Genomic DNA, 21,617 nt, shown 5'->3' on the forward strand with positions numbered 1-21,617 from the left:
TAACCTGGATACACTCTGTCAACTCCTGAGCTCTCCCTCCGGCAGCCCAGTGATGTTTCAAAGCCCAAGGTCCCCACCTCATGTGACAGGCTGGGGATGGGAGACGCTTCCCACAAAGGCGGACCCAGCCCTGAACACAAACAGTCGGGGGACTTGTTAAGTTTGCACTGAGCTTCCCTCCAAATGAGGCAGGGGGCGTTTTTGACGGTGTTGAGTCGCTCAGCCGGCTCTCCCTAGCTTCCTGTGCTCTCTGGGGACAAAGGTAGGGGCCCCTGGAACCCTCTGCGGGCTGGCAGCGTGCTTCCTGCACCCAGCGCCAGCCCGCCCTGGGGAGGGGCTGAGCCCGCCCTGCTCGTGATAAGGCACAGGCAAGGGCTCCCCTGAAGGAAGCTCCAAAGAGAAAGGAGGGCAGGAAGCCCACAGCCCTCAGGGGTGTAGCCTGAGGCCCACCTGCAGCCCCCAGCCCTTGCCAGGAAAGGTAAGCTCGGGCCTCACTGGGACCACGGGCCCTTCTCTTCCTTATCCTCCTGCAGCCTCTGCCCAGCCTGCCTCTCGCCATGCGGCAGCCTGAACTTTCCACCTCCCCCGGGAGGCTTTGGCTGGTTTGTGATGTTGGCATTGAGTTGTGGGCCAGGATCAGAATTATTTCCTGGCCTGGGTACAAAGCCATGGCCAGAGTGGGCAGCTGCCCCTGAGGGTCTGGGGGTGAGCTGTGGGCTGGCATCGAGCAGGGTGGTCCTGAGTGAGCCCCTTCTTACCCGGCCTCAGTCTGCCTGTCTGTAGGATGGGAGCGGGTTGGACTAAATGGTCTCTGAGGGCCCTCGCAGCTCAAGCGCCAGCGCTGGTGAGATGGTCTGAGGGTACCATGGGCATACTGGCCTGGGAGCTCGCTCCTGCCCTCCTTCATGAACGGCTTTCCCCTGGGTGTGTCCAGGGCACCACAGAACTCTTCTGCCCAAACCCAGGAGCCTACCGGGGCCTGCCCACCTTGCCTCCTTCCCCACTCTCTGTAGCAGCAGCCGCAGCCATGGCGGGGATGAAGACAGCCTCCGGGGACTACATCGACTCATCATGGGAGCTGCGGGTGTTTGTGGGAGAGGAGGACCCGGAGGCCGAGTCGGTCACCCTGCGGGTCACTGGGGAGTCGCACATCGGCGGGGTGCTCCTGAAGATTGTGGAGCAGATCAGTGAGTGTCCCGCCACCCGCCTGCTGAACTCAGTACCACGGGTGGCCGCCACGGGTGTCTCCGGGCACTTCCGGGCCATCCCTGCTGCTCAGCTCGCGATAATGGTGTCACGGTGACTCAGGCATTAGCTTAATCATTTGGTTCCAAAAAAGACATTTCCCCAACTTCCTCTCCCTCCTACCCTCTTCCCTCCCTCCCTCCTGCTCCAGCTGGTCTGCTAAAGATCAGACCCAGCCACGATCCCCCATTCAGCCACCAACAGGAGCGGAAGGAGTGGTCTGGCCTGGGCCAAGGCCAAAGTCACATTGCTGAGGTCTGAGGGGGTCTAGGTGACCTAAGGGCCTGCCCCCACACTCCCTACGCTTGGCGGAAGTTCTCAGCAGACTGGTGACAGGCCCAGCCTGGGTGGGAAGGCCCTGCCCCCACAGGAAGTTACAGCAGAGCAGCCTGTGGCATCAGTCATGGAGGGCCACGGGGCCAGTGACACAGGGGCTCCTCATCTTCCTTCCATGCCAGCAGTGGGGGCTACCCCTTCCTGAGAGGGCAGCAGGAATACCCCGATAGGCAGAGCCGGAAGGCAGGCCCACCACAGTCCCGGCCAAGAGCCTGGGCCTGGGCTGCCAGTGGGAGGGGAGTGGGTGATGGCGGGGAGGCTTCCTCAGACCCTGCCAGGCTACCACATGCAGCCCAGGAGGAGGTCAGTCCAGCTATGGAGAGGATAGGGCCCAGAGTAGCCCAGCCACAAGGCTGAGGCTGCAAGGGGAGCTGCCAGGGGCAGGGCCTGGAGCAGCTGTGAGAGTAGAAGTGAGGAACAGAGACAGGGCGGTGAAGATCTGGGTGGCCCCAGGGCATGGCATGAGGGTAACGCAGGAGGCCTTAACCTGGAGTCAGACAGACTCCGCTGCGCTACCTGCTGCTGGGCACCCCAGGGCAAGTCCCTTTAGCTCTTTGTTCCCTGTAGTAGGGATACTGTCACTCCTAAGCACATCAGCTCTATCTACTGAGGCTCAGCCTGGCCACCCCGGGCCAGTCACTGGCCTCCTGGAGCAGCGGGTGAGACGGACCCGTGGAGGCTGCGTGCCGGCTGCCGCACAGAGGGAGCTATTATGGGGGCCTGGGGCTCGAGGAGGGGGCTGCTCTGAGCCTAGGATGGGGATAACCCCAGGAGAAGTCCTGGGAGGTGGCCTCAGCAGGGAGGAGCAAGGTGGTGGCTCTGGGACTCGGAGGGCTGTGAATTAGGGCTCTCGGCCAGCGAGGATGCCGGAGTGTGACCAGAAATGAGGCTGGATGGTGCCTGGCCAGCTCTGCACGGCCCTGAAGGCCTCCAGAAGGGATCTAGACTTTCTTCTGGAGGGGAAGGTGGCCACCGAAGGGTTCTCAGCAGGAGGCTGTCCTGCTAAGGTCAGCAGCAAGGCAAAGGGCTGGAGGCTGTGGGGCCCTGAGGAGGCTGTGGTCCTGGTTAGAGACACTAGGGCCTCCTAAGGCCGGGCAGGGAGGACGGAAAGGAGGGTGGATTTTGGAGGTGGGATTGGCATTGATCACATGTGGTGGCTAGAAGAGAAAGGGAGGATGCCTGGGCCTCTGGCATGAGTCCGCATCCCCCAACCCTGAGAGGTGGCGTGGGGGGCTGGAGAGGAGAGGGTGCCTCTGTGCACAGCGAGTCTGAGCTGAGCACCAAAAGCCAGGACCAGGAGTCGTGGTGCTTACAGTCCCAGTGTCAGTCACTTGGCCAGGGGAACAAAGGGTTCTGGAAGGGAGGAAGGCGGTGGACAGCCCCCTCAGCCAGCAGCACATGGGTTTCTGGCTGGGGGCCCAGGGCGGGTCTGGGCTGAGGGCCACGCATGGGGCTGTGGCAGAAAGTGGCAACTGAAGCCACAGAATAGGGAGACCCAGTAAGGGGACATGGCCAAGGCAGGAGAAGACGGTCCCAGGCCGAACCTGGGGAAAGGACAAGGTAAAGGGCAGGTCAGGAAAGGGGCCAGAGAGGACAGGAGAAGAGCAAGGAGCCAAGAGAAGGGGAGGCAGTGGCACAAAGCCAGGGCCCCGCTGGGGCACCCAGGAGGGAAGGGCCCAGCCTGGGAGGGGAGGCACAGGAGGACGGGCACTTCTCTTGGTTTGGCAGCAGTGGTGATGCCCGGCGTGTGTAGCAGTGGAGTTGGGGGCTGGCTGAGGGGGGTGGGATGCAGTGGGAATCAGAAAACTCACTGGGAGGACTTGGGAGGAACTCAGGAAACGGCTTCACAAACTCTCAAGGGCCGTGCACCCAGAGCAGCTTTCCGGCAGCCTTTTTTCTACGCTTCCTCCTGCCTGTTCATGCTCCTGGAGGGAGGCCGCGGGGAGACCTGTGCCTTCCGTTACTGTGTCTCCAGTTCCCAGCTGGCTGGCAAGGGACAGACGCACATCTCTACTTCAATGCCCACTCATGGATCGTCATGTGCGTGTACGAGTTTGCCACAAACTCTGCACCTACCACATGGGAGGCATTGTTCCATGTCCCAGTTTGTAAGGTGGTTATTATATCTTACAGACAGGGAAACTGAGGCCCCGTGAGGTTAAGTGGCTTGTCCAAGGTCACACAGCTAATACCTATAAATATTGAGTGCCCACTGCTCCAGGCCAGGCACAGGTCCAGGCCCTGAGGATATATAGCAGTGAGACGGATGTAGTCTGTGCCTCTGGGAGCTCCCCAGAATGCAAGACAGAGGCCATTAAACCGTAGATTACGGGAGGACAGAGGGGGCGTCATGTGGAGGGAGCCCAGTGGGCTGGAATGCAAGAGATGGGGTGCTAAGATTGGGGCACCCAGATTCTGGGTTGGAGAGCTCCCCTGGGAAGCGAAATACAAGCCAAGCCTAGAAGGCCCATCGGGGGCTGCCTGCAGAGAGCCCTGCTGCTGTTACCATGGGGTAGACCCCAGGCCCGCCCAGGCTGCCCCACTCTTGGCTTAGGCAGGGCAGGGGAATGGTCACCCTAGGCTTCTGAATCCTGGGGTTGTGCTGAGTGTTGGGGGCAGCAGGGAGGAAGGCTGGACCCGGATGTGCCCCCATGCCCCACAGACCGCAAGCAGGACTGGTCAGACCACGCCATTTGGTGGGAACAGAAGAGGCAGTGGCTGCTGCAGACCCACTGGACACTGGACAAGTATGGGATCCTGGCCGACGCACGCCTCTTCTTCGGGCCCCAGCACCGGCCCGTCATCCTTCGGCTGCCCAACCGCCGTGCACTGCGCCTCCGCGCCAGCTTCTCCCAGCCCCTCTTCCAGGCCGTGGCTGCCATCTGCCGCCTCCTCAGTGAGTTGCCCGGCTGATTCCCCCTGGCCCACGAGGGTGATGCAAAGAGGCAGGTACCCCCGTTTCCAGGCCTAGCTCTGGTGATGCTGTCCTTGCTGTCTGGGTTGCCACCCTGCCTGCAGGGCTGTGACCCGCCCCAAGCGCCCATGGGCGAGGTGGGGAAGTTGCAGCAGGACCTTGTCGCTGCTGAGACCCCAGCTCCCCTCAGGCATCCGGCACCCCGAGGAGCTGTCCCTGCTCCGGGCTCCTGAGAAGAAGGAGAAGAAGAAGAAAGAGAAGGAGCCAGAGGAAGAACTCTATGACTTGAGCAAGGTCGTCCTGGCTGGGGGTGAGTGCAGGTAGGGGTGGGCCTGGGGGGATGGGGGAAGGGGCCGGCCTGTGAGTCCCAACCCTGGGGGACAGGCCTGGTTGACCCCCAACCTGCACTCCAGGCGTGGCGCCTGCAGTGTTCCGGGGAATGCCCGCTCACTTCTCGGACAGCGCCCAGACGGAGGCCTGCTACCACATGCTGAGCCGGCCCCAGCCGCCACCTGACCCCCTCCTGCTCCAGCGTCTGCCACGGCCCAGCTCCCTGTCAGACAAGACCCAGCTCCACAGCAGGTGGGCCCAGGAGCCACCCCCCCTGTGTCGGGGTCCCCCACCCAGGATCCACCCCCTGTCCCATGTCTGTGCCCACCCCAAATCCACACTTCGTTTCCAGGCCTTTTCTGTGTATGTGCTTGTCCCCCTAGCCCAGACCCCCTCCCCACCCCAGGGCCGTACCTGGCACAGCCCTGACTGCTGCCTCTGCTGCGGCCCAGGTGGCTGGACTCGTCGCGGTGTCTCATGCAGCAGGGCATCAAGGCCGGGGACGTACTCTGGCTGCGCTTCAAGTACTACAGCTTCTTCGATTTGGATCCCAAGGTGGGCCGGGGCAGGGAGAAAGCAGGCCTCAAGTCCATGAGACATGGAGACCTAGGGCCTGGGGTATGGGCTCTGGGATGTTAGTGACTTGTAGTGGCCTGTCCTTCTGCTCGTTTGTCCATCCACACCTTTGTTTACTGACCCCACAAACACGCACTGAAACTCATCTACGCACCTCAGCATCGGGCCAGATCCTGGGTCCCGGGCAGATGCTGAAGCAGATGGAGACCAATAAGTCTCAGTGCCTGTTTCCCAGGGAGCCGTCAAGGAGGAAGCTAAGACCCACAGATCCTCGTAGACAGTGTGTAGACAGATCCCTGAGAAGTCTGGGGCTCAGGTGGGAGAGGCCCAGGCCTGGGAGCTCTGGGAAGGCTTCCTGGAGGAGGCAGCATTTGGGACTGCAGGACCTGGGGGTGGGTGAGGAAGGAAGCTTTGCAGGGTGGCCCCTCTGTGCCCTGTCCACTCTTCCTCCTTTCCTCCATTGGCAACCAACATGCTCCAGGCAAAATGCTCCATGCAAAGGGCTCCATGGAATGTGCTTCATGCGCATCTCAAAAACCTCCCAGAAGCCCACAGGTTGCTCTTTCTACCCATAGGCCCCGCCTCTCTGCCCCACTTCTCTGCAAAACATCGTAGTTGTTTGAACACTTGTGCCGCAGAATCCCACTTCTTGCTTCCGAGCTTCCTCTGGGTGCTGTTCGACTCCCTCTCACTCCTTTGCCACAGCTATTCGGTATCTTTTGTCACCATCCACACGTGAGAAGCGCATCTGCTGAGGTGGCCACGCCTCCAGGCTGTCTGTCCCCTGGCCATGTCCTACTTGCTTCTTACTTGACCACTTACTTGTGACATAGACACCACCCTGACCACTCCTCCGGAATAGCTTCCTCCTGAAGCCTCCTGTCCACTTGCTTGGGGGGTGGCCTCTCCCCAAGCCACTCTGCCAGGCTCTGTGACTCTCCCTCCTCCTCTCCACGGCCCCTCGGTGTTGGCGAGCCCCAGGCTCTGCCCAGGCTCCGCCCTGGGCCTCTGCTCTCTCCCCTCACTCTCTCAGTCATCTCCAGTCTTGTAGATTTCAATACCATCTCCACACTCTCCCAGTTGATATATCCAGCTCAGATGGCTCTCCCCTAAGCTTTATTTATTTATATATTTTTTGAGACAGAGTCTTGCTCTGTCGCCTGCCCAGACTGGAGGGCAGTAGTGTGATCCCAGCTAACTGCAGCCTGGACCTCCCAGGCTCATGTGATCCTTCAGCCTCGGCTCCTTGAGTAGCTTGGGACTACAGGCATGTACTATACCTGGCTATTTTTTTTTTTTTTTTTTTTTTTTTTGAGATGGAGTCTTGCTCTGCTGCCCAGGCTAGAGTGCAGTGGTGCGATCTCGGCTCACTGCAACCTCCTCCTCCTGGGTTCAAGCAATTCTCCTGTCTCAGCCTCCTGAGTAGCTGGGATTACAGGTGGGCGCCCACCACCACGCCTGGCTAATGTTTGTATTTTTTTAGTAGAGATGGAGTTTCACCATATTGGTCAGGCTGGTCTCGAACTCCTGACCTCAGGTGATCCACCCGCCTCGGCCTCCCAAAGTTCTGGGGTTATAGGAGTGAGCCACTGCGCCCGGCCTAATTTTATTTTTTTTGAGACAGAGTTTTGCTCTTGTTGCCCAGGCTGGAGTGCAATCACGCGATCTCAGATCACCACAACCTCCACCTCCTGGGTTCAAGCGATTCTCCTGCCTCAGCCTCCCGAGTAGCTGGGGTTACAGGCGTGAGCCACTGCGTCCGGCAGGCTGTGCCTTTTTCTCTAGTGTTTTCCTCTCTATGACATATTTCCACCTCTTTGTTTTGCCATTTCACACATTATCTATTGACTTTGCGAGAAAGTTTCACCGTCTTACATTCTCTTCCCTGCCCACACAATACACACATTTCCTTGCATCTTTCTAAGTGAGTAGTATCTATAGTCTTTGGTTAAAACAATGTGATATGGCTGTAAATAGTAACATATATAAATAGTGTTCCTAGTTAAGCCACAGAGTAACTATGATTATTTTTTCCTTTTTTGCTCAAATGTTTTTGAAGTTCATAATTGCCTTTTTCTTTTCTTTTCTTTTCTTTTGAGACAAGTTTTACTCTTGTTGCCCAGGCTGGAGTACAATGGCGCGATCTCAGCTCAGTGCAACCTCCGCCTCCTGGGTTCAGGCGATCTCCTGCTTCAGCCTCCCAAGTAGCTGGGATTGCAGGCACACGCCACCACGCCCCCTTAATTTTATTTATTTATTTATTTTTGTTGTTGAGGTGGAGTCTTGCTCTTGTTGCCCAGGATAGAATGCAATGGTGTGATCTTGGCTCACTGCAACCTCCGCCTCCCAGATTCAAGCAATTCTCCTGCCTCAGCCTCCCTAGTAGCTGGGATTACAGGAGCCCACCACCATGCCTGGCTAATTTTGTGTATTTTTAATAGAGACGGGATTTCACCATGTTAGCCAGGCTGATCTTGAGCTCCTGACCTCAGGTGATCCACCCACCTCAACCTCCCAAAGTGCTGGGATTACAGGCGTGAGCCACCACACACGGCCGAAACTTTTCTTTTCTTTCTTATTTTTCGGTTCTTTTTCTTTCTGTGTTCTACTCTTTGGAGACCTCCTCAACTTACACTCTAAAACACCTATTGAATTTTTAATTTCTCTAACTATGTTTTTAAGTTCCAAGAGGTCTTGTTTTTTGAGTGTTCCTTTATAGGGCTTTTTGTTGTTGTTGTTGTTGTTGTTTGAGAGGGAGTTTCATTCTTGTTGCCCAGGCTGGAGTGCAATGGCGTGATCTCGGCTTACCGCAACCTCCACCTCCTGGGTTTAAGTGATTCTCCTGCCTCAGCCTCCCACATAGCTGGGATTACAGATGCCTGCCGCCACCATGCCCAGCTAATTTATTTTTGCATTTTGAGTAGAGATGGGGTTTCACCGTGTTGGCCAAGCTGGTCTCGAACTCCTGACCTCAGGTGATCCCCCTGCTTTGGCCTCCCATAGTGCTGGGATTACCGGCATAAGCCATCACGCCTGGCCATAGCGTTTTCTTTCTTTTTTTTTTTTTTGAGACAGAGTCTTGCTCTGTCGCCCAGGCTGGAGTGCAGTGGCACGATCTCGGCTCACTGCAAGCTCCTCCTCCCCTCCCGAGTTCACACCATTCTCCTGCCTCAGCCTCCAGAGCAGCTGGGACTACAGGCGCCCGCCACCACACCTGGCTAATTTTTTTGTCTTTTTAGTAGAGATGGGGTTTCACCATGTTCACCAGGATGGTCTCAATCTCCTGACCTCGTGATCTGCCCGCCTCAGCCTCCCAAAGTGCTGGGATTACAGGCATGAGCCACCGCGCCCGGCCGCGCTTTCTTTTTAAATGTAACATACATTTAGAAAAATGCACAAATCGGTGGCTCATGCCTGTAATCCCAGCACTTTGGGAGGCTGAGGCGGGAGGATCACGAGGTCAGGAGATCGAGACCATCCTGGCTAACACGGTGAAACCCCATCTCTACTAAAAATACAAAAAGTTAGCCGGGTATGGGGGTGGGCACCTGTAGTCCCAGCTACTTGGGAGGCTGAGGCAGGAGAATGGTGTGAACCTGGGAGGCGGAGCTTGCAGTGAGCCGAGATCGCGCCACTACACTCCAGCCTGGGTGATGGAGCGAGACTCTGTCTCAAAAAAAAAAAAAAAAAAGAAAAAAAAAGAAAAATGCACAAATATAATTTACGTATCAAGCAACAGAATTTTACTAGGCCCAGAAGCCCCCTTACACTCCTTCTAGGCAATAGTTCCCACAGGAAGTAACCACTAACTTTGCTTCTAACATCTTAGATTGGTTCTGTCTGTAAAATTTACATCATGGAGTCACACAGTCTGTACTCTTTTTGCACCTGGCTTCTTTCAGCATTATGTTTGTATGATTCATCCATATTGTATATATCGTCATCTTAAATTCTCATCGTTGTATAACATTTCATTATGTCAAATACCACAATTAATTTATCCATTTTACTGTCGATGGACATTGTACAATTTCCAGATTAGGGCTGTTATGAATAGAGATGCTATGAACATTTCAAGCTATGTATCTTGGTGAACATGTTTATACCCTGTGGTATAGGACATGCATGAGTTGAACTGTGGTAGATACCATTAAACAGCTTTTTGAAGTGCACCAGGCCAGGTGCGGCGCTCACACCTGTAATCCCATAACTTTGGGAGTCTGAGGTGGGCAGATCACTTGAGGCCAGGAGTTTGAGACCAGCCTGGCCAACACAGTGAAACCCCGTCTCTACTAAAAATAGAAAAAATTAGCTGGGCATGGTGGCACGTGCCTGTAATCCCGGCTACTCAGGAGGCTGAGGCATGAGAATCGCTTCTTCCTGGGAGCTGGAGACTGCAGTGAGCTGAGATCCCAAGATTAAGCCACTGTACTACAGCCTGGTGACAAAGTGAGACTCTGTCTCAAAACAAACAACCAACTAAGTGATTGTACCAATTTACACTCCCACCAAGAGTGGATGAGCGTTTCAGTTGCTCCACAACTCACCAGTGCTTGGTATTTTCTATTTTTCCATTGTAGCCATTCAGATAGGTATGTAATGGTATTTCATATAATTTTGTTTAAACAGTTTCATTGAGGTAGAACATACATACCATAAAAATCACCCACTGAAGGCTGGGCGTGGTGGCTCACACCTGTAATCCCAGCACTTTGGGAGGCTGAGGTGGGCGGATCACCTGAGGTCAGGAGTTTGAGACCAGCCTGGCCAACATGGTGAAATCCCGTCTCTACTAAAAATACAAAAATTAGCCAGGCGTGGTGGTAAGTGCCTATAATCCCAGCTACTTGGGAGGCTGAGGCGGGAGAATTGCTGGAACCTAGAGAGTGGTGGTTGCAGTGAGCTGAGATCATGCCACTACACTCCAGCCATTGTAACCATTCAGCTTGATTATTTATTTATTTATTTATTTATTTTTGAGATGGAGTCTCACTCTGTTGCCCAGGCTGGAGTGCAATGGTGCAGTCTTGGCTCCCTACAACCTCCGCCTCCCAAGTTCAAGCAATTATTCTGCCTCAGCCTCCCGAGTAGCTGGGACTACAGGCATGTGCCACCACACCCGGCTAATTTTTGTATTTTTAGTAGAGACCAGGTTTCACCGTTTTGGCCAGGCTGGTCTTGAACTCCTGACCTTGTGATCCACCCACATTGGCCTCCCAAAGTGCTGGGATTACAGGCATGAGCCACCATGCCTGGATCAGCTTATTTGTAACAGACGTGTATGGTTGTGCAACCATCACCACAATCCAGTCTTAAAACATTTCCACTGCCCCAGACAAGCACTGACGGCATAATGCCCATTTGCAGTCATTCCTCCTCCCACACTAACCCCCAACCACCACTGATCTGCTTTCCATGTGGCTTTAATTTACATTTCCCTGATGACTAATAAAGTTGAGTCCCTTTTCATATGGCTATTAGCCATCTGGATATGCTGCTTTGTGAGGTTTCTGTTCGAATATTTTGACAATTGTCATATTGAGTCGTTTGTCTTTTTCTTATTGATTTGTAGGAGTTCTTTATATATTCTGCATATGAGCACTTTGCCAGATAAATACATTGTGAATATATTTTCCCCCTCTGTGCTTTGCCTTTTAATTGTCTGAATGGTTTCTTTTGATAAACAGCAGCTCTTAATTTTAATAGAACCAAATTTATATTTTTATCTTTCTTTTTTTATTTTTAGAGATGGGGTCTCGCTCTGTCACCCAGACTAGAGTGCAGTGGTGCGATCATAGCTCACTGCAACCTTGAACTCCTGGGCTCAAGCGATTTTCCTGCCTTAGCTTTCTGAGTAGCTGGGACTACAGGCATGTGCCACAAGCCTGGTTAATTCTTTAAAAATTTTTTAGAGATGGAGTTTTGCTACGTTGCCGAGATTGGGTCTCAAGTGATCCTCCTGCTTCGGCTTCCTGAGAAGTTGGGATTTTTTTTTTTTTTGAGACAGAGTCTCACTCTGTTGCTCCCAGGCTGGAGTGCAGTGGCACGATCTTGGCTCACTGCAACCTCCGCATCCTGGGTTCAAGAGATTCTCCTGCCTCAGCCTCCCGAGTAGCTGGGATTATAGGCGCCTGCCACCACACCCAGCTAATTTTTTGTATTTTTAGTAGAGACGGTGTGAAACCTCACCATGTTGGTCAGGCTGATCTCACACTCCTGACCTCAAATGATCTGCCCGCCTCAGCCTCCCAAAGTGCTAGGATTACAGGCGTGAATCACTGCACCCAGTTAACATTCCTTTAAAAAAAGAATATTCTGGTCTTGTTTTATGAGTGCAGTGCTTTAGCTCTGTAAAGATTTTTTTTTGAGATAGAGTCTTCTTCTGTCACCCAGGCTGGAGTGCAATGGCACGATCTCGGCTCACTGCAACCTTTGCCCGCTGGGTTCAAGCCATTCTCCTGCCTCAGCCTTCCGAGCAGCTGTGATTACAGGCATGCACCATGATACCTGGCCTAATTATTTTTGTATTTTTAGTAGAGACAGGGTTTCACCATGTTGGCCAGGCTGGTCTCAAACTCCTGACCTCGTGATCTGCCCGCCTCAGCCTCCCAAAGTGCTGGGATTACAAGCATGAGCCACCAGGCTCAGACTCTATAAGGATTTTTTATTTTTTTATTTTTTGAGATGAAGTCTTACTCTGTTGCCAGGCTGGAGTGCAGTGGCACGATCTTGGCTCACTACAACCTCCACCTCCCAGGTTCAAGCGATTCTCTTGCCTCAGCCTCCTAAGTAGCTGGGCCTACAGGTGCGTGCCACCATGCCCAGCTAATTTTTGTACTCTATAAGGATTTTGAGTTGCGTTTGAAGTTCTCTTGTGCGCCCTGCCTGGCCTTCATTTCCTCCAAGCTGTTTTATTCTTGTTTTCTTGGTCTCTATGGTTCATTCTTGAAGCTTCCCTTAAATGTGGGTAGTCCATGCCTGTCTATTCATATTTAAAAGTGAAGCTCTAAGAAACTAATTGGAGGCCAGGCGCGGTGGCTCAAGCCTGTAATCCCAGCACTTTGGGAGGCCGAGACGGGCGGATCACGAGGTCAGGAGATCGAGACTATCCTGGCTAACAGGGTGAAACCCCGTCTCTACTAAAAAATACAAAAAACTAGTTGGGCGAGGTGGCGGGTGCCTGTAGTCCCAGCTACTTGGGAGGCTGAGGCAGGAGAATGGCGTGAACCCGGGAGACGGAGCTTGCAGTGAGCTGAGATCCGGCCACTGCACTCCAGCCCGGGCGACAGAGCGAGACTCCGTCTCAAAAAAACAAAAAAACAAAAAACAAAAGAAAAAGAAAGAAAGAAACTAATTGGAGACCTGAGTGTGTGAGTAGGGCTTGGCATCTTGGTGGCCCCCTGGAGGCGATGGGACTGGGCTGCCATTCTTTGTCGGGCATTTCTCTGGTGGCTCAGCCTCTCAGTGGCAACCCCACTGATCTTTCAAGTGGAGATAGAAGGCTCCCTGCCAATGTCTTGGGTGACAAGTGGGAAAAGGTGTGGGTGTCTCACTCATCTGAATGCCAGCTTTCTTTAAATTTGTGTTTTTGCCAGGCACGGTGGCTCACACCTGTAATCCCAGCACTTTGGGAGGCCAAGGCAGGTGGATTACCTGAGGTTGGGAATTCGAGACTAGTCTGACCAACATGGAGAAACCCTGTCTCTACTAAAAATACAAAATTAGCTGGGTATGGAGGCGCATGCCTGTAATCCCAGCTACTCGGGAGGCTGAGGCAGGAGAATCGCCTGAACCCGAGAGGCAGAAGTTCTGGTGAGCCAAGATCATGCCATTGTACTCCAGCCTGGGCAACAAGAGCAAAACTCCCATCTAAAAAAAAAAAAAAAAAAAAAAAGGTCTGTTTTCAGCCTAGTGCAACCCCCACCCCATCCAGCTGTGTCTGGGGTACCAAATGCAAGGATGCATCTGGTTCAGCATCTCCAGAGAGGTGGCCCCAGCTTCTGCCAGGTGCCTGCTTGCCATCACTTGGCTGCACGGAGCTGGGGAGGGGCCTGCTTTTTTTCATGGACTTTGTCCAGTCCTCTCTTCAGCTCGCCCTTGCATCTCACTCACAGGATCCGCATCAGAGTCTGCCAGGGGTCCGCCATGCAAACTGGATGCCTCTGTTCAGATCTCTGTTCTTTTTGTTGCTTGCTTTCTGCCTATTTTCAAGTCTCATTAGTGGATTTACCAGACAGGAGAGCGAAAAGGCATGAGGCTCCAGCTCTCTCTGCATAACCCAGTTCCCATCTACAGTTTGCTCTCCATCTTTCAAATTGTTTTCTTTTTCTTTCTTTTGGAGACAAGGTCTCACTCTATCCCCCAAACTGGAGTGCAATGGTGCAATCACAGCTCACTGCAGCCTCAACCTCCTGGGCTCAGGTGATTCTCCCACCTCAACCTCCTGAGTACCTAGGACTACAGGCGCGCACCACCTCACGTGGCTAATTTTTTGTATTTTTAGTAGAGAAAGGGTTTCACTATGTTGCCCAAGCTGGTCTGAAACTCCTGGGCTCAAGCTATCCGCCTGCCTTGGCTTCCCAAAGTGCTGGGATTACCGGCGAGAGCCACCGCCCTGGCCTCTCCTTTGTCCTTTTGGGTTTGCCTTCCTAAACCTTTGCTATCAATTCTGGGTGGGATTTAGCGAGAACGTTGGTCTTCTGTGGGTAACTGGGATCCCCTCTTGGAGTCTCTGCCCTCCCTGTCCCTTTTCTCTGGAATCCTCTTCCTTCACTCTTCCCTTGAGTGGCCCATTGTCATCCTTCCTGTCTCTACTCAGCTTGTTACCTCCTCAGGGAAGCCTTCCCTGACTGCTTCCGCATGTTCCATTCGCTCATCTCCACTGAACTTGAGCTTCCCTGTGGAAACTGTTTCCTTGATAGTGTTTATTGCAGCCTTGAATTACTTGACTTATTGACTGGTTTACTCGGTCTCCCCTGCACCCAGGGCAGCATGCCAGCACACAGTAAACATCTGCACAACCGAGCCCAGATTTAGATGTGCAGGCCTGGGGGGCTGGCAGCAGGGGGCTGGCAGGCTGTAAGGGTGGGGTTGAGGTCTGCGGCCCATGTCCAGCCACTGAATGAATCTGCCTCAGCAAGGAGGGCAGGGCAGAAGGCCAAGGCTGGCAGGGGCTGAGTGCAGGGCGTCCAGGGCAGCTGGCACCTGACCAGCCCAGCCTCCCCTCCCACCACTCCAGACAGACCCTGTGCGGCTGACGCAGCTGTATGAGCAGGCCCGGTGGGACCTGCTACTGGAGGAGATTGACTGCACTGAGGAGGAGATGATGGTGTTTGCTGCCCTGCAGGTACCAGGCGGGCCTGGGGGCCCCAGGGCAGCTGGGAGGTGGGCCAGTCCCAGGGCAGGAAGGGCCTTCCTGAGTGGGGGCTACCTCCAGGGAAGCCCGACCTGGGGGGGACTGCTAGGGGACCAGGTTGCTGGACTCAGCCCTCCCTGGCTTCATGACCACCTAGTACCACATCAACAAGCTATCCCAGAGCGGGGAGGTGGGGGAGCCGGCTGGCACAGACCCAGGGCTGGACGACCTGGATGCGGCCCTGAGCAATCTGGAGGTGAAGCTGGAGGGGTCGGCACCCACGGATGTGCTGGTGAGGAGGGGCTCGGGGAAGGGCTGGGCAGGGACAAGTGTGAGGCACCGGGTGCCCCTCTGACTCTGGTCCTCCCACAGGACAGCCTCACCACTATCCCAGAGCTCAAGGACTATCTCCGAATCTTCCGGTGAGCTGGGGGCCAGAGTAGGCAGCCCTGCTGGAGGGGTTGGTCTGTGTATGGAGGGAGGGGGCGAGGCAGCCTTTCACAAACTCCCACACCCCATGAAGGCCCCGGAAGCTGACCCTGAAGGGCTACCGCCAGCACTGGGTGGTGTTCAAGGAGACTACACTGTCCTACTACAAGAGCCAGGATGAGGCCCCTGGGGACCCCATTCAGCAGCTCAACCTCAAGGGTGAGTGCACAGGGCCAGGGGCTGGTGGGGTTCACCTGTCGCTCTCACTGGCCGTTTCCTCCTGGAGATGGGGGAAGATGCTCTCTGTTCTGAGGTGACGGTGTGGGGCTAGCATGCACTTGAGGACCTCAGGCGGCTCTTCCCCTTCCAACCTCCTAGACCACCGCTTCTCTCCCTCCAGGCTGTGAGGTGGTCCCCGATGTTAACGTCTCCGGCCAGAAGTTCTGCATTAAACTCCTAGTGCCCTCCCCTGAGGGCATGAGTGAGATCTACCTGCGGTGCCAGGATGTGAGTGAGGGCCGGGCAGGGGCCAGAGCTGGGCAGGAGCTGGGGCAGGGGCAGGGGCTAAGGAGCATCAAGCTTGGCTAGCACTGTCCCCCTCACCCCTCTTGCCCAGGAGCAGCAGTATGCCCGCTGGATGGCTGGCTGCCGCTTGGCCTCCAAAGGCCGCACCATGGCTGACAGCAGCTACGCCAGTGAGGTGCAGGCCATCCTGGCCTTCCTCAGCCTGCAGCGCACAGGTGGCGGGGGCCCTGGCAACCACCCCCAGGGCCCTGATGCCTCTGCTGAAGGCCTCAACCCCTATGGCCTGGTTGCCCCCCGTTTCCAGCGAAAGTTCAAGGCCAAGCAGGTACCAGGAGGAGTCAGGGTGGGAATGAGCATAGTGTTTACCCGGAGACCCCTGACCCCTGGGTCTCCACAGAGCCTTCCTCAGGAAAGCTACGTGCTCACTGGGCTTCTCCCACCGAGTCCCTGAGATTGCGCGGCTGGTACCCACCCTCTGGGAGGAGTCACGGTCCAGGTGCCCATGTTCACCTTGCAGCCTGGCACACTGCAAATGTGTACCTTGGTGGCCCATGGGCACTGCCCCTTCCCAGGCTCACATGCTGTCACCCTGATGGGGAGGTGGGGGTTCGGTGACTTTGGAAGAGGGGAATAGTGCCTGGCAGCCCATCACCAGTATGCTCCCGCAGCTCACTCCGCGGATCCTGGAAGCCCACCAGAATGTGGCCCAGTTGTCGCTGGCAGAGGCCCAGCTGCGCTTCATCCAGGCCTGGCAGTCCCTGCCTGACTTCGGCATCTCTTATGTCATGGTCAGGTATGGCCCCCAGCCCATCCCCCTGCCCAGCACCGTCTCTGCCCTTACCTGCCACCCGGCTGCTGTGTGCCCACATCCCAAGAGTGGGTTCTGGACAGGCACCCCGAAGACTCCCTTCCCTTGTAAGCAGGCCTTACTGAGGGCCCCACGTGTGCCCCTCATGCTGTCCCTCCACAACAAACATAAGAGACAAAGCTCATGCCAGGTGCTGGGGCTCATGTCTGTAATCTCAGCACTTTGGGAGGCCGAGATAGGAGGATCACTTGAGCCCAGGAGTTTGACACCAGCCTGGGCAACACAGAAAGTCCCCTGTCTCTACAAAAAATTGTAAAAAATTAGCTGGGCACGGTGGTGGTCACCTGTAGTCCCCGCTACTCGGGAGGCTGAGGTGGGAGGATCTCTTGAGCCTGGGAGGTCAAGACTGCAGTGAGCTGTGATCACACCACTGCACTCCAGCCTGGGTGACAAAGCGAGACTCTGTCTCAAAAATAAATACGCCATGCCAGGCGCGGTGGCTCACACCTGTAATCTCAGCACTTTGGGAGGCCGAGGCGGGCGGATCATGAGGTCAGGAGCTTGAGACCAGCCTGGCCAACATAGTGAAACCCCATCTCTACTAAAAATACAAAAATTAGCCGGGTGTGGTGGCATGAACCTGTAGTCCCAGCTACTCAGGAGGCTGAGGCAGGAGAATCCCTTGAACCCAGGAGGCACAGGTTGCAGTGAACTGAGACTACACCACTGCACTCCACCTGGAGTGACAGAGCGAGACTCTGCCTCAAACAAACAAACAAAACAAAACAAACAAATAAATAGGCGGGGCGCGGTGGCTCACGTCTGTAATACCTGCACTTTGGGAGGCCGAGGTGGTCAGATCATTTGAGGTCAGGAGTGTGAGACCAGCCTGACCAACATGGTGAAACCCTGTCTCTACTAAAAATACAAAAATTAGCCAGGTGTGGTGGCAGGCGCCTATAATCCCAGCTACTCGGGAGGCTGAGGCAGGAGAATCTCTTGAACCCAGGATGCGGAGGTTGCAGTGAGCCAAGATCGTGCCACTGCACTCCAGCCTGGGAGCGACAGAGTGAGACTCCATCTCAAGTAAGTAAGTAAGTAGATAAATAAATAAATAAAAGAGCCAGTGCGGTGGCTCACCCCTGTAATCCCAGCACTTTGGGAGGCCAAGGCAGGCAGATCATGAGGTCAGGAGATCGAGACCAGCCTGACCAACATGGTGAAACTCCGTCTTAAACACAAAAATTAGCCAGGCGTGGTGGCGCGTACCTGTAATCCCATCTTCTAGGGAGGCTGAGACAGGAGAATCACTTGAACTAGGGAGGCGGAGGGTGCAGCGAGCCGAGATTGCGCCACTGTACTCCAGCCTGGTGACAGAGCAAGACTCTGTCTCAAAAAAAAAAAAAAAAAAAAAAAAAAAACAAGAGACAAAGTTCAGGTCAGGAGAGCAGAAGAACCAGTTCTTGCCCCAGCTCTGTTGTGGACAGTTCACTGTCTGGGCCTGGGTTGGCCATAGCAGTGGATGCCATTATGGAGAGTGGACCCCTCTGATTAGTTGTTTCCCAAGACTGCAAAGAAGGGAGCGAGACAGCAGCTGATGAGGATGATACCAAAAACCAAAACCAGTTACCATTTAAAGGCATGGCCTGTTTGCCCGATGCTGCTAAATGCTGTTGTGGGGATTCTATCAATTAACCCCCATTTTCCAGATGAGAAACTTGAGGCCGAGGGAACCCACATGGCTTGCTCAGCGTCACAGAGCTGCGAGCTGCAGTTGGGAAGGGCTGGCTCTCCAGCGCGGCGCCACATTGTCTGGGCGGGCTTGGGCCATGCGGGGTGGAGCCCTGGCTGACTCTCTCCCACTGGGGGTCAGGTTCAAGGGCAGTAGGAAAGACGAGATCCTGGGCATCGCCAACAACCGACTGATCCGCATCGACTTGGCTGTGGGCGACGTGGTCAAGACCTGGCGTTTCAGCAACATGCGCCAGTGGAATGTCAACTGGGACATCCGGCAGGTGGGCCCAGACCCAGGGTATGGATGGGGGACAGGTGCCAGGCCGGAGCTGTATCCAGCCAGGGTGGGGCAGGGGCTGCTCCCATATCCCACCCCCATTTGCCTCTCTGACTCTCTGCCCTTCAGGTGGCCATCGAGTTTGATGAGCACATCAATGTGGCCTTCAGCTGCGTGTCTGCCAGCTGCCGAATTGTACACGAGTACATTGGGGGTTACATTTTCCTGTCGACGCGGGAGCGGGCCCGTGGGGAGGAGCTGGATGAAGACCTCTTCCTGCAGCTCACCGGGGGCCACGAGGCCTTCTGAGGGCTGTCTGACTGCCCCTGCCCTGCTCACCACCTGTCACGGCAACTCCCAATCCCACACCCACAGGGGCTCACTGCCCCACACCCGCTCCAGGCAGGCACCCAGCTGGGCATTTCACCTGCGGTCACTGACTTTGTGCAGGCCAAGGACCTGGCAGGGCCAGACGCTGTCATCACCCAGGCCAGGGATGGGGGTGGGGGTCCCTGAGCTCCTGCGGTACCCCCTTCCCTTGTCCGGGTGGCTAAGGCTGATACCCCTGAGCTATCTGCAGTCCCCTAGCACACAAGGAAGACCGGATGTAGCTACAGGATGATGAAACATGGTCTCAAATTGCAGTTTCTTTCTTGTTACTTTTTAAAATTTCTTTTTTATAAATTAATATTTTATTGTTGGATCCTTCTCCTTTCTCTGGAGCAGTGCTTGGGGCCACTCCGACACTCTGTCTCTTCATCACCAGCCAAGGAAAGGGGCTTTCCTGATAGAGACAAGAGTTCGTTAAAGGGAGATCTAAGTCAGTCTGGGGTTGGAAGCTAGGAGAGAGGTGAGGGCAGAAGGACACAGACTTCAGGCACAAGGGATAGGGGCTGGGGTGGTGGCTCTCACGGGTAGGGCGTAGCTGCAGGGCCTCCTTGAAGTACTTGGGAAGCAGGAAGCCATCAGTATTCCCTGGAGTCAGAACCACCCCATTGGCAGAGCGGAAGAAGGATATTCCATCTGCTGACAGAGCCAGAGATGTGACTCATGCCCTCCCTGAAGGCAAGGCCAGCCCCTGCTTTGTCCAGACTCACCTGCCAGAGCCAGGGGTCCATCAATGAACACAGCTATTTCACAATGGGGCCGCATGCCTGCAGAGACAGCTGAAGCTGGGGACTGGGCACCTAGAGGGCAGTCAGCAACCTGGGTAGACTGGGGTCCTGGGCTGGGATTGCAGGGTTGCTGCTCCATGCCAGGCATGGGGTGGCCTCAGACAAGTGTTGCAACCTTTGGAGGGGACCTGGGAGGACAGAGTGGGTGGGAGTAGCTAGGTGAGAGGGAAGAGCACTGACCACTGATGACACTGGGGTCTCCAGGCAGTCCTGGGGCCAGGTGGATGTGTGTCCTTCCCCCGCAGGACAGGCCCTTGAGTAGGATGGATGGCCAGTGCTTCCAGAATGTACCATGGACTAGCATCGGGGGCAGGGCCTGTGGCGTCTCCAGGGGCATCAACTCCAACTCAGGTACCTGGTTGAACAGGCAGCAGTGAGACCCCCTTCGCAGGCAGGGGTCCCTCCCATCTGGCTCTCGTGCTTGTCCCCTCACCCCGACCTGCAGGGAATGGCCCTGGTTGGCTCGGATGAGAAGGCCAGTGCTGGGATCCCCCTGCTGCAGGGCGAACCGCTGCTTCCTATTGGTGTCCACCACACGCTGCACATCTTCAGCAGAGAAGCTGTGGAACTGGGGCAACTGCAGGAGGGCGCCCAGGGGCACGAAGCCATCTGTGGGCAGGCAGGGTGCTCAGGAGCCAATCTTGCACTGGACTGGGCCAGGGTTAACAGGGAGCTACAGGCAACTGAAACAAAGTCTGGGCTTGGAGATCGCTTGGGCATCCTCTGTAGGACCTTTTGAGTCTCCCCTTTCTGGGTCCCAGTTTTTTCAACTTACATAAAAAGAGGATCTGCCTCACAGAGGGGCAGGGAGGTGAGTGCTCAGCATAGAGCTGGCCTGGAGTGCACTCACAACACCAGCTGCCCCATACCCTCCGGGGTACACCCTCGGGGTAAGTGCTGATCTGGCTGCTTGGCTGGAGGGGGCAGTCACCAGGCCTGGCCCAGACAAGAACTCTCCTCAGTCTGCTGTGGACATGACAGGGCCTCTAGGCCTTGCTCTCCTCTGCGCATGGGGAAGAAGTGCGCTCTGTGCCTTCCTCAGGGAGCAGTGGAGGCAGCCATGGGGGAGGAGTCGCAGACAGTCTCACGTTTCTCTCTGGGCTCAAGTCCCAGCCTCTAAGGCCCCTACTTACCAGCTCCCATGGGAAGCCCCAGCTTCAAGGCCCCATGGCGCAGGGCATAGGACAGAGCCTTGGACAGCTGCACGTCTCGGTCCTGAAAGAACCCAGCAATGGCCCCTGGTCTCCATGGTGACCCTGCCCTGCTGCCCATCCTGAACCCTCAATGACCCACTGCAGAGAGAGCCCAGAGAGAAAGGAGTGCCAGTGGTCTCCAGGAATAGTAGGACCCTTCAACTCCTCCCCCCAGCAACTCCCAGGGAGCCTGGACTGGTGGGAGGGGGTGGGGAGGAGGCGCGCACCTGTTCCCGGGGTCTGGGGGCCCTTCTACCCCTGGACCCTGCTGCTTCCTGCCTTCCTCCTCCAGAGGAGTTCATGGCCAAGATCTGTGGGGAGCAGTGACGAGGGGGGACTGCTTTAAGGCCCCTCCCACGTCCCCACCCCTCCCAGAAAGTCACAAAGCCTCAGGAAGTGAGCGCTGGGTGGGAGTATAAGGCTCATTAAGTTCACCACCTCCATGCTCTGCTGCAGAGAGGGAAACTAAGGCCCAGCAGGCCAGACTTGCCCAAGGTCACACCGTCAGCCACGAGCGCAGGGAGGCCGAGTCCCACACTCCAGATCACTGGTGCCCCCCGCAAGGTGGTCTGGGAGGCGGGGCCGACGTGCAGACTGATGGGGCGGAGGCGTCCGGGCTGCGGTACAAACCTCCACGCTCCTTGACCCCGGCGGGGCGGGCGGCGGGCCCGCCAATGAAAAGCCGCGGGGGAAGGGGGCGGGCACTTCCGCTTCGGGGAA

The 21,617-nt window shown here is 55.7% G+C and overlaps 2 protein-coding genes across 25 annotated transcripts; one reads left to right on the forward strand and one right to left on the reverse strand.

Moving 5' to 3' along the window:
* Window positions 1–312: 312 nt before the first annotated feature.
* FERMT3 (fermitin family member 3) lies at window positions 313–19,236 on the forward strand. 3 transcript variants are annotated; one of them, XM_009185752.4, is made up of 15 exons: window positions 315–478; window positions 1,017–1,187; window positions 4,244–4,477; window positions 4,686–4,805; window positions 4,909–5,077; window positions 5,278–5,380; window positions 14,640–14,747; window positions 14,914–15,048; window positions 15,129–15,178; window positions 15,280–15,404; window positions 15,586–15,692; window positions 15,802–16,035; window positions 16,379–16,503; window positions 18,392–18,533; window positions 18,659–19,236. In XM_009185752.4, exons 2-15 carry the CDS (start codon window positions 1,028–1,030, stop codon window positions 18,836–18,838), a joined length of 1,992 nt encoding a protein of 663 aa, XP_009184016.1. In that variant the 5' UTR covers window positions 315–478; window positions 1,017–1,027; the 3' UTR covers window positions 18,839–19,236. The 3 variants fall into 3 exon arrangements, with proteins under 3 accessions (XP_009184017.1, XP_009184016.1, XP_003909673.1); XM_003909624.5 differs by having other exon boundaries at window positions 316–478; window positions 1,014–1,187; XM_009185753.4 differs by lacking the exon at window positions 15,802–16,035 and having other exon boundaries at window positions 313–478; window positions 1,014–1,187.
* On the reverse strand, window positions 19,175–21,598 carry TRPT1 (tRNA phosphotransferase 1). Of its 22 annotated transcripts, none has more exons than XM_009185767.4 (8): window positions 21,388–21,598; window positions 21,125–21,208; window positions 20,838–20,919; window positions 20,144–20,313; window positions 19,885–20,059; window positions 19,627–19,683; window positions 19,442–19,552; window positions 19,175–19,313 (listed from the first exon to the last, which is right to left on the reverse strand). In XM_009185767.4, the coding sequence occupies exons 2-8, from the start codon at window positions 21,197–21,199 to the stop codon at window positions 19,222–19,224; spliced, it is 762 nt and encodes a 253-aa protein (XP_009184031.2). In that variant the 5' UTR covers window positions 21,200–21,208; window positions 21,388–21,598; the 3' UTR covers window positions 19,175–19,221. The 22 variants fall into 22 exon arrangements, 21 of the variants coding, with proteins under 21 accessions (XP_009184031.2, XP_009184030.2, XP_003909678.2 ...); XM_009185766.4 differs by having other exon boundaries at window positions 19,442–19,555; XM_003909629.4 differs by having other exon boundaries at window positions 20,138–20,313.
* Window positions 21,599–21,617: the final 19 nt, after the last annotated feature.

The sequence above is a fragment of the Papio anubis genome, chromosome 12 (assembly GCF_008728515.1).
Source record: "Papio anubis isolate 15944 chromosome 12, Panubis1.0, whole genome shotgun sequence".
NCBI lineage: Eukaryota > Metazoa > Chordata > Mammalia > Primates > Cercopithecidae > Papio > Papio anubis.